Source organism: Chlamydotis macqueenii, chromosome Z (genome assembly GCF_036417535.1).
Source record: "Chlamydotis macqueenii isolate bChlMac1 chromosome Z, bChlMac1.mat, whole genome shotgun sequence".
Classification (NCBI taxonomy): domain Eukaryota; kingdom Metazoa; phylum Chordata; class Aves; order Otidiformes; family Otididae; genus Chlamydotis; species Chlamydotis macqueenii.
In genome coordinates, this window is record NC_141593.1 from 26,193,981 (window position 1) to 26,206,126 (window position 12,146).

The 12,146-nt window shown below is 42.6% G+C and overlaps 1 protein-coding gene across 1 annotated transcript in view; it reads right to left on the reverse strand.

Annotated features, from left to right (window-relative positions):
- ARHGEF28 (Rho guanine nucleotide exchange factor 28) overlaps positions 1–12,146 on the reverse strand; it is a 121,086-nt gene that overhangs the window by 65,662 nt on the left and 43,278 nt on the right. Inside the window, exons 7-8 of the mRNA XM_086770867.1 lie at positions 10,976–11,013; positions 9,404–9,464 (exon numbers count right to left, since the gene is read on the reverse strand). Of these exons, the coding sequence (XP_086626993.1) occupies positions 9,404–9,464; positions 10,976–11,013 (99 nt within the window). The remainder of the gene's footprint in view (positions 1–9,403; positions 9,465–10,975; positions 11,014–12,146) is intronic.

Here is a 12,146-nt window from a genome sequence, read left to right on the forward strand (position 1 = left end):
TCCTGTAGGCCCCCTTTAGGTACTGGAAGGCTGCTATAAGGTCCCCCGGAGCCTTCTCTCCTCCAAGCTGAACAGCCCCAACTCCAGCTCTCTCAGGCTGTCCTCAAAGGAGGCATGCTCTTCCCACAGACAGGATCAGCCAATGTGCCTGGACAAAATATCTGCATTACTCTACATTACACTTAACAATCGTGTTTAAAACTCAGCAAATGTGAATTAAAAGCAAAATTTCTGTGAATGTGAATTAAAAGCAAAAAGCTACCACACAGATCCCACACACCAAGCACCCTCCAACTCTTCCACCTGCCTACAGTGATGACATGATGGCTATGCAGACTGCTGTCAGCAACAGTCTAATAGGTCTTGTAGGATGCCTTGTCACACACATTATTATTACCACCTCTCTTCTCTACCAAAGATCTGGGTCTTCCTTACGGAAGCCTATACTGGAAAAGTCAGAAAAACTTTGCCACAACCCTATTCCCTTCCTCTCCCTTTTCCACATCGTTGAAAAACACACAACCAAGTCCAGATCCTTGAGATCTTGGCAGCTGACCTCTCCAACTTGTTTTCATGATCTTCCTTATTGCTAAATTTCTGATGGGTGATTCATGTGTTTGGTTCAGGGAAGCGGCCCATTTATTTCCTTATTTTGTTAACAGGGATCTGTTGAGGCCTCCTATAAGTAACACAGCAGTCTAGGATTTAAACCACTCAGCAGCGGATACCAGAAGGTCCAGGCAGGCAGTCACTGCCCATCATTACTGCCCGATGTATGACAGTATTTGGTGGATCCCGCCTCTCTCACCAGCGCCCCACAGCAAGCTCCCCATCCCACATCACCCACAGGGGGACAAGCCTGGGGACAGCAGGGACAAGGCAGGGGAAGGAGGAATGGGGAGTTTCTTGCACTGCACACTTTCTGTTGCACACACGCCTGCTTTCGACCATTTCAACCCCAATGAAGCCATAGGTTTCACCAGAGTGAAATATCATTAGTGCTCAGCATCACAGAGCCTCCTCCTCCTTCTACCAGTTTAAAATGGCAAATTTTGCTCTCCCAGAAAAGCATAGTCCTGGGTGAATTCAGGTAGCAAACCTAGACACGTTCTGACATGAGATTAAATGGCCTTGACACCCCCAGCCACCAAACCTCCCATTCACATCTCCCTTTGTGCAAGTATTCTCCGCTCTTCCATTCAAGCTGATAACACAGCAGAGAACCCTTTTCTGCAACAAGTGTCTCCTATAGATGCTGCATAGACAGCAGGCTTATTAATGAAAAATAGAAAATAACAACACAGTACCATAAATTTGGGTTAATTTTTCATTTACTTACTTGTGCAGCTTCTTGGACACTAGACTGGAAATGAACACAGAACAGCCGCTGCCTTCACAGACACCCCGCTGAGAGTGGCAGGCCACCCTACCCCTCTCCAAAAACTCTGTTCTACACAGACCCCCAGGTTTCCTGAAACACTCCAAGTCATGGCAGGCTGCAGGAGAAGCAGAGTTAATTTGTGTGCAGCACTTTCTGGATTTCTTTATGCTAGACTGCCAGCCCAAATGTTGTTATGCTCCACTGCATTTACTTCCACATGGATATATGCTTTTACCAACCCCCGAGAGGGCACAGGGAATCACAGTGCTGCTGTGAATGTACACTGAAAGGAGTCAATGCCGTCTAAACTTACACCTAACTCCCTACTACTCCCCTGCAGGTATATTTCTAATTACAATCCTAATTATGAAATTGATTTTTAAGGGCATTCTTTCAATGTTTTCTTTGAAATCAGGGTGACAACTATAGTTAAAACAGCTATAACAAAAATAACACTTCCATGCTAAAAATACATTTGTGATAGTCAGTGAAAGATGCTTTATCCTACAAAGAGCTATTAGCAATACTTACCTCTTTTGTAAGTGGTGGTACTTAAATCTTCTTTCTTTTATAAACTAAAGGAGCAATGTACCTTTAAAAATGTAAGAGAAACAGCTTTGCATAAACTATACAAGATCCTTGGAGAACACCCACAAGACTAGGATGAAGACAGGCTCAGATTTTTTACAAAACTGAGGCAAAAACATGACCTCTGCCCCATCCTGACTCAACATAGCTCCAAAGAGCCAATGGGCTGCACACTGCATTATCTCGTGCTTTGGCCCAGTCTCTGCATTGTCCAGTTCACTGTCTCACTATGAGGATTTCATAATGTTCCTCTGGCTCAGATCCTTCTGATGTCAGGTTCATGACTGACTGTATTTTTTTTTTTTTCCCTTTTTTACTGCACATCTCACCTGACGTGCTTTAGGATAACAAGCTCAGTTTAGGACAACAAGCTCATTAATACTACTTTCACGTGACAGCGGTCAGTATGCCCTGACTCTTGAAACAACCACTAAGTACTTCCAACAAAGCACACAAAGAGATAATTTGCCTACATGTTTTCCTTGTCCAGTATCTATTCACATCAAAAGACTAGCTGGGATATGCAGCACAAATGCAGATGGAAAGCTCGTCCCTTTTTGTCCTGCACTCTGATGAAAAAGCTCCCTTATTTGCAAAAGCTTGAGAACTAAGGGATAGAGTCAATAAAAATCTCTTCCTTGTTTCGGCTTCACAGAGGCCTGTGTGAGCCACAGAAACACAGAGAGTGCACATGGCCTCACATGAAAGCAAACCCAAGTTTGACTTGGACCTCACTCCTACTGAAATTTCGCCAATGACTTGGTTGTTGAGTCTACACTTAAACTGGCAGCCTGCACTGCCAAAAAGTTCACCAAAGACCCATCTCATTAAAAATCCAATTTGCCATGTTTCAGAGAAAACTTCAAGGGAAGTGCTGCCTCTCAAGGAGGAAGAAAGCTGAGAAATGTGTTCATGTGTGCACTTCCAAGACTACAACTGTTTTCCTCACAATGTATTTCTGGATTGTATTTCGCATTTAAAGAGTAACTTGACATTAGATATATCCCAGACTGTTTATCTATGTTAGCGTGAAATGAGACCAGGCAGGAGACAAGCAAAAGAGCTTATTTAAACATCAGGAAAATAAGAGCCTCTTTTTGAAGGATTATTTTGTCGAGCAAATTTGTTTTGGATTTTAAGCAGAGGAGGAGGAGAAGTTCTGGGAAGCCAGACAGCACATGTTGTCTTGTTCATTTTTCTTTCTGTCTTCCTTTTGAGGTTAACTTGAATTATAATGTCTCAGAAAATCAAGAGTGGAGGAAACTCCAAGAAACAAGAACAAGCTTGTTTCAGTGCCTAATGCTGCTTCTTCCAGATTTCTCCACGGCTTTTTAATTAAGTTCACTTCAGGCTCACATCCGAGGAAGATTTTACTTCCCACATCTTCTGCAGCTTTCAACTATTCTTCAACCTTCAATATTAAGTTGTTTATAGACACTCCAAACAATGGGAATATGTTTGATCTACTGAAATAAACTACTGCCATGTTTAAAGGTTGTTTAAAGATTGTTTCTGGCAGGACTCTGACAGATGAACCCCAGGTTAAGCCTCTCTTCTGCAAGGTGCAAGGAACCATGCAAAGGTCTTGCAAAAGTAGAAGCAGCAACATAAAGACCTCTGCAAGCTGCAGCAAAAAAAAAGGGCAGAGTGCAAGTGCCACAGTCATCAGTCATTAGCTGCAGCAACAACTCTGCAGTTTTCTTCAGCTATTAGTTTTCTCTGCAATTTTCAGACCACCTACCTTTTGACTAAAAATTAGTTTTTAAAAAAGCCTCCTTTACCACAAACCAGCCTTCCAGAACTTCATTGGCACAACCAGTCTGAGTATTTGCACATTTCCAATCATCCAAGTATTGTGGTGCCTTCTTTCTCACCTCACTCTCTATGGTCTTCCTTGTTTCAGGTGAAAAACTGAGACACAGACAAAAGCTAAGTGACATGCCCAAGGTCCTACTCTGAATCCATTAAGAACAGAAACTGAAGCAAAGATCTACAGCTCCTGGACTAGAGGTGCCACGGCTGGATCACACAACCTCTCTCAGAGCGTACATGAGGGAGAGAAAGGATTGAAAGCTGCCAGGAAGACATAAAAATGACCACAAACCAAAAAAAAAAAAATATCTGCACAGCCTTAATCACAGGACTCACGTAGCTGTCTCAAATAGGCAAAACTTAACATGTAACTTTCACTTTTACCTATCAATAACCATAAAATTATTTTCTGTAGTTCAAAGGTCAAAACAGGCACGGTTGATTCAAAACACTTCCAAATGCAAACATTCTGCCCACGGAAACCCAAAAGCAAACAAATACTTAAAAAAGGAGTGAAAGATTTGGTGCAAAAAGTAGAAAAACTAATCAAACTACGGACATAAAAACGGCGCAAAGGTGGGACTCTAGACACCAGGACCACGTCTTTCTCTATCTTAAAAAAAAAAAAAACCAAAAAAAAAACATTCCTTTTTAAGTCTTACCAACGACAGTAAGGAAAACTAATTACAAAAGAACAAAACAGCAACACTGAAACCAGATTTTTCTGCAGATTACAGTGCAGCCCTACTGGTTTACATAGAGATGATCATTATGTTTTGTTCCTTAAACTGATCTGTGGTTGAACTGGGATTTCTGTGGAACGGTGAAATTCAAAGGGCAGATTCTACTAAAAATGTTTTGTAGCTGCCTAGTCACATACAGCAAACTGCCAAAAATTTGGCATAAGCGTTTTTATCGCTCAAAGTGCAAAATGTGGCTTGTAGAACTTTTTCACCACCAGCAGAGCAAAGAGAATAGGTTAGATGGACTAGGTCATTGGCACTGTAACTAGGAGAGCAGGGAAAATATTTTGAAAAATTAACATCATCCTGCCTTCCTGAAGCTTAACGGGAAAAAACCTCAAAAACTCTATTTCCTTGGAAGAAAAATTGGGGGTTAGATTTTTCTTGTTGGAAAAAAAAAAAAAAATGCAGCTTTATAAATGGCCTTGTGAACATCCTCTTTCCAAACCAGCTACGCAAAACAGGAAGGAATTATAAATGTTTAAAAACACATGCCCAGCTAACACTGTCACATGGCCAACAGTAATAGCATTCAGCTGTCACCTCCTAGACTCTCTCTCAAAATATATAGGGCTGCTGACTCTAAGGATGACAATGCCTGGCAATAATACATATGCTTAATATTGAAAGGGGAAAAAAAAAATCCTTTTGTGGTTGCTTTCCATTTTGTTTCTTTCATTTACACTCCCTGATTGGATATTGGTTTTGTCTCTCAATCTTTCCAGGGTGTTTTCTTTCAATGAAAAAAGAAGAAAAGGAAAAAAAAAAGTCTTTTTTTTTTTCTCTTGCAATCACAAAACAGATCTCTAACAATTTCCTGGGGAGACAGAGAGAGCAGGTGTGACTATCACTGAACTCAGGAATCTCCGTATAACCCCCGGTTCAGCCTGGTCTAGCATCCTGTTGTGCCTCACAGTCCACTGCTATTCCTTCAATTCTTGAACACAGCAAACCCAAAAACCATTGTCTGTAGTTCACGTGGCTTCTTACTGGCCCACCCTCAACCTGACACTCACAGAAGTTGGAACCCAGGGCCTTTCCAGAGATCCTGGAGGACAAGAAGCCTCTTGTACAAAAAACTGAACTACAATTCAGAACATGGAACTACAAGACTCAAATGGTGCCTAAAGGCAGCCAGGTCCCGACCCCAAAGATTAAGAATACCGGGGGGAAAGGAGAGTTGGTACCTTTTGAGCATCCTACTAACTGTTGCAAGCGCCCTTGCAAAGGGGCCAAAACTTTGTTGGGTGTGGGAAAAGAGCCAGAACTGTCAATGTGCTTGAAAGGGCAGGCTAGGGAAGACAACAGAGAGCAGGAAGAGAAGAGCCCCTCCAGGAGCCACTACTTCTTTAAAGGTTCCTTCTAACCCAAACCATTCCATGATGAGACTGCTTTTTGGTAAAGGCTTCTAAAAGCAAGAACCATGCAGAAAAAGAAGTGAGAAGCAGAAGTGTGGGGGATCTGTACTCATTCAAAGAGCACTCACATTCTCGCTTTTAGGAGTCCTCTTTGATCTACAGATCCAACTTCCTAGTGTGATTCCAGAGTTCAGTCCTTTCTAGTCATTCTTTTTCACTCAGCCTCTCTTAGCTGTTTTCCCTCTTCCTCTCTCCCACTGACAACCATTTCCATTTCTCTTCTTATCCCCCACTGTGTGCTCTTCCTGCCAAAACCATTGCCATTTAACAATATTGCCAAGCAAACAATTTTTTAAAAAGTAGTTTAAAACAATCCAGGGTAATAAAACTAGGCTACTTAACAATACAGTTATATAAGTCAAGTTAGAACATATACTGATTTTTATATTCAAGTAAACTAATAAAACCAGCTTAAGTCAACTTATAAATTTCTGGTTGTCACCAAACTCTTATTTCCATCCTTCTTCATCCTTGCTTACTTCCACCTTTTATTGCACACTCAGTAGTGCGCTCACTCCCCAGCCTGCACTGCAGCCCCATCAGATCTCACACATGGTGCTGACCAGAAGACTGGGCCCTGCTGAGGTCAATGGCAAAACCCCATCAGATGTCTACGTAATGAGTGCTTCAGCCAATCTGAGTACTCAAAGTGCAAGATGGGCGAGGAGAGTCCACAACGCAACCAGCAGCAAGTCCTTACATAGGGTAACCAAATTCTCAGCCACAGTGATTTACTTCTAAAATAAGCAGAACCAATTTTGCTGCACCTTCTCACAAAACACTTCAACTTCTTAAATGTACTGCAATTAGAATTTAGGGAAGAGACAGAGAGTTGGTTCTTTTCAGAAAAGAGGTACAATAGGGAGTTTTTCTTAGTTTAATATAAGCTAAGCCTGTGCTCAGGACAGGAGCATATTTATATACACATGTTTATTTACAGATATATGTATACCTACACATTTATATCGATATTTATAATTTTATTTTATACATACATAAGATGCCTAAGAAAATATATTTAAATTAAATTTTAAGCACCTAAATCTTGTTCCAAGCTGTATGCAAATTCACCATGGTTTTTTACCCATGTCATAGTTTAGCCTCACTCGGGACCAAACTACACAGTCTCTCGCTCACTCCCTCCAACCCTCCAAGGGAACAGGGAGAGCTAATATAAGAAAAAAGGCTCGAGGTTTGAGATAAGGACAGGGAGAGATCCTTAAAGTTACCATTACAGGCAAAATTGACTCGACTTGGGGAAAACTATTTATTTATTATTAAAACCAAAGAAGGATAATGAGCCAGAGAACAAAGTAACTTCTTCCCACCTCTCCCTCTTCCCAGGATTAACATTATCTCTACCACCTTCCTGCCCTCCCCTCCCCGAGTAGCACAGGAGGAGAATAGGGAATGGGGGTTATGGTCAGTTTATCACTTGTCGCTTTACATCGCTCCTTCCTCCTCGGGGGAAGAACTCCTCACATTCCTCCCCTGCTCCAGTGTGGGATCCCTCCCACAGGCTACAGTCCTTAATGAACTGCTCCAGTGTGGGTCGTTTTTCCACGGGGTACAGTCCCTCCAGAACGGCTGCCCCAGCACGGGCCCTCCCTGGGCCACAGCCACCTTCAGGCACCCACCTGCCCCTGCGTGGGGTCCTCCCCGGGCTGCAGGTGGATCTCTGCTCCTCCGTTGGGCCTCCATGGGCTGCAGGGGGACAGCCGGCCTCACCATGGGCTGCACCACGGGCTGCAGGAGAATCTCTGCCAGGAGCAGCATTACTCCTCCCCGTCCTTCTTCACTGACCTTGGTGTCTGCAGCTGTTCCTCTCACAAGAAATTCTTCACAATTGTTCAGGCAGACACCTCTCAGGTTCTCTTCACATCTCCTCTCCTCTCCACTTGCTGCCGGGCTGGGCCGAGTCAGGACCAGATGGCTGCCTGGCAGGAGGCCAGAGGGTGAGGGCCGCAAGGCCCACAAGGCCCGAGCCTCCCCCTCACTGCCTGCACTTCTGCTTCTTCACATCTTATTCTTTTTTTTTTTATTTTCCCCTTTCTTAAATACGTTATCGCAGAGGCATTATCAGGAAACATTCTATCACAAATTGGCTCGGCCCTGGCCAGCAGCAGAGCTGCCCTGGGCCCAGCCGAATCCACTGGACAAAGGGGAAACCTCTAGTACCTTCTTGCAGGAGCTGCCACTGTAGCCCCCTCTCACTAAACAAAACCAACACAACCCAAAAACTCCTCTGAAAATCTACACTCTACCACTCCTAACTAACAGTATGAACCATGGCCAAAGTCACTTGCTTGTTCCCTGCCGAGGACTCAGGATCTGCTGGAGCTGCGCATCGAAGCATCAGAGAGGACCTGAGCTGGTCTGAAACCAGAGGGCCTGGCTCCTGTTCCAGCTGTCACAAGCAGCACTGTGCAAATGATGCCTTAGAAGGAAAAAGCATTTCAGAGGTAAGAAAAAGAAGTATCAGCTATAATTTCAGGGTGGAGAACTTCCACTCCATCAGCTTTTAAGCTACCTTATGTTCCCTTCAGATGGCATAACTGCAGTGAGGACTGCAGCAGATGTGGCTTCAGATTAGCAAACCGTAATCACTCCTCAATGCCTCCACACTCTCCTACACTGCCCAATACTCTGGTCTTGCTCAACAAAACAGATTTGATCATATGGGCACACATCTCACATATCTGCACTCCCTTTTTGTGCAAGGCAAGGACTGCTACGCTGTCATATGCTCAAAAGCACTGAAGTCAGGATAACTGTGATAAATGTTCATCTCCTCCCCTTACATAACATTCCAGGGACATTTGCACATGGGCTGTCTGAATGCCACCATCTGGACTGCTCTTTCTGAGCTCAGCACTGGACCACAGGCAAGTGACACCAGCCTGGCACTCTCTGCCTGGCACAGCAGCTCCCACTGGCAGAGCTTAGCTACTCATTGTTTTTTTCTGCCTTGCTATGCTTTGCATGAGCTCATGCTGCACGTTGCTCTTTGAGCTTCCCTTCAACTTGAAAATACTCACCTTTCCATTGAGTTTCAGTCTCTAAATGTACTATCTAGTGCAACTGGCTATTTTCTTCCACCATCCCCACAACTGACTCACCACTGTGGCATCTAAGCATTTCTACATGCTTCACTTCATCTTCAGTCATATATGTTGGCTCTATCAGAAATTATTCTCAAGATTTTTGTTCCTACAACAGTTAATACACTACTGAAAAATCCTAGAGTATCATGATACTGTTGCACACACCACCTATAAATGCTAGAGGCATGTTGAAAGAAGTTTCCTCTCTGACATATATATAACTCATTGATCTTTTGCCAAGCTAGGCTGCAATATCAATGACCTTCACCTCTTTTAAAGAAACTGCTTTGTGTGTATTTGGCATCACAGTATATATCGACAACTTTTGGGAAGTGAAACTGATTAATTATTTCTTACCTATGCCCAACAGGACATGATCTTCATTTTCTTTAGAAGAAACCACAGAGTCTCGTAAAGGCTAAAAACAGAAAATTTGAGCTGTATCATTGAAGACAAAAAATAGCATGTGTGCTTAGTTGCACACTGTGCTATAGGCTTTCAGAATTCAGTTCAAACAATATTGAGCACTAGTTACTTCATTTTAGCCATTTCAATAAATGCAACAGATACAGCATGCCACTTCCAGACTCTAAGATATGCACATGAACCCTATGCACTCAAACTCTAAACATAATCAAAGAAGAGGCCAAATCATATCTCACTTTCCATGTAAACTCAATTTTTCAGCTTGCTTTTCTCTTAGAAAGTGTAACTGTGCCTTGACTAGCCAATATATAGTGTTTTGGAAGAAAAAGCAACACATTTCTAAGACACCTCCTTCTGTAATGCTTGGGCTGTTCCTACTTGTAGAAATATCATAGTATAAAGTCTGCTAGATCAAAACAAGGGATAGTCAATATGGTACCAGAACCTTTTCCCACCAGCAAGACTCAGGATCTGCAACACTCTGCCCCAATATATGTTTTCAACATAGACTCCAAAATGTGTGCATACTGCAGAAATGTAATTCTGAGATGACATAGATTACAACAGCATCATGTGAATCCCAAACAAATTGTCAATCTTCTGCAGAGCTTGCAATTAAGAAAAAAAATCTAAAGAGGTCATCATTTATACAATAATGACCTAACAAAAGTGGCAGTCCAGCAATATTCCACTAAATTCAAATGTTATTTAAAAAATCAATAGTCATTGGCTATTGAGAAGATATCATCTTTACCAGATTTGCCAGATTTTAACAGATTTTATTTCTCTCAACCTAAATCAATTTTAGCTTCATACTCAGTGGAGCTAACAACCAAGCTCCTGCTTTAAAAGGTAATAAATAAAACAATTGAGACAAAGATTTTCTGCTTTTATAAACAGACACATATGAATAAAAAGCAGAATGTAAGACTAGAGATCAAATACAACTGACCAACCATAACAGAACTTCTCACAAATACTGGTCCCCCTCAAAAGCTATTAGATACCTCCATGTAGAAGACAGTGGGAACTGCTGTATTTTTTACACCAAGCATTTTGCCCTGTTAAGTCCAGCTAAGGACTCATAGTTACCCACAAGTTCTCTCTCAGAGACTGACTCCTCAGATGTAAAGAATCATGCTGTCTCAAGGATGAAGCTTGTGCAAGACAGGTTGTGCTCCCCCTAGACTGGCAGCTGAGACTGCAAGCTCCATGAAGGCACTAAGGTTCACCATAAACACAAGAGCTTTCTGGTCCAAAAGTAGAGCTTACATCTCCAACCCAGCCTTCTGGCCCACAAACACATAACACGTTCCTTCAGATAATAATAATCTATACACATAACTATCCCTGCAGGATAGGAACGGGCAGGAAATGCTGTCTGTCAGGCATTAGTCACCTTATTTATTTGTTAGCTCTGGGAGGTGCTCAGATAGCCAAGCAGGGGTTGCAGCTTCTCAGCCTAAACGACACTTAGCTATTTGTATAAGGAGAAATCTGTACCTTCGTATCATCATCGTCAGATGCCAGTTTCACACAACCTGTAAAAGCAAAGATTCCTACCTTTAATAACAAACAAATTCAGTTTGTGTCTTATTTGGTTTCTGCTGCTGGCCTCTCCTTTTTCGAGTAGGAGCAGGGGACACAAGGAGCAGGCAAACAGACATGCGAGCCAGAACAATGGACATGGGCAGCCCATGCGTCTCCCCACAGTGGCGTTCCCGTGGGCAGCACAGAAGCTGGACGCACAACAAGTGCTATGTTATTGTCACAGTTATGTTTAGGCTAGGCAAGCACGGCATTTGCCGGCCAGCTGCTGATTAACCCTCAAGTGCTCAGAAAATCAACAGTTCTAGCACTATGCGTCACACCAACTCTGCCGGGCAGCTGGGCTCTGGTTTTCTTCTGCAGGGATTTCATGTATTTTATGACATTAGACCTTGTATTTTCACCCCCAAAAGTAAAAAAGAAAAAAAAAACAAAACAAAACAAAACCCTTTCATTTCTGTCACTCTTTTTTAAATGGTTTCTTCCCAGGGCTGTGGGGAAGGACACAGCACATGCAAAACAAGGACCACACTTCACTGTTTTGCCCAAACGCAGCCTCAAGTACTATTGTGAAACAACAAAGAGAAGTAATCTGGCTGCAGGAATGCAAATGAACACCAGCATCACTTCGGCTTCCAGGAACACTATTACTTAGTAAATATATTTTAAATAATAACAATTACATAGCCAAAGTTATGCTGGTCAATATGTTTAATTTTACATTGAATCTTTCAACTCGAGGTTCACATCTGTTCTCAGATACACAAATCCCTCTCCATTCTCCAGCTCCAGCAAATAGTTAAACTAGGATGACTCAACAGCCAGTATAGGGTGGTTTGGGGGACTGCCTTGAGGAATCCGGGGTTTTGGGACCACCATCCTTTCTTGGCATTGCACAAAGTCTATACTCAAGTTTTTTTAAAAAAGAGCTGTAGAATATCTCTTGGAAAAAAAAAACCACTCAAAGACAGCTGTCTATTATCTAAATTGCACAATCTTCAGCAACAAAGACCCTACCTAACCTGCAGGTCTCTGTGAGATGAAGTTCTGGGATGCAATTACAGGTCCATTACAAACCGTGCGCTTGTTGTCCCTACCCTCAGCAGTTTCCCCAGAGGCTGGCAGC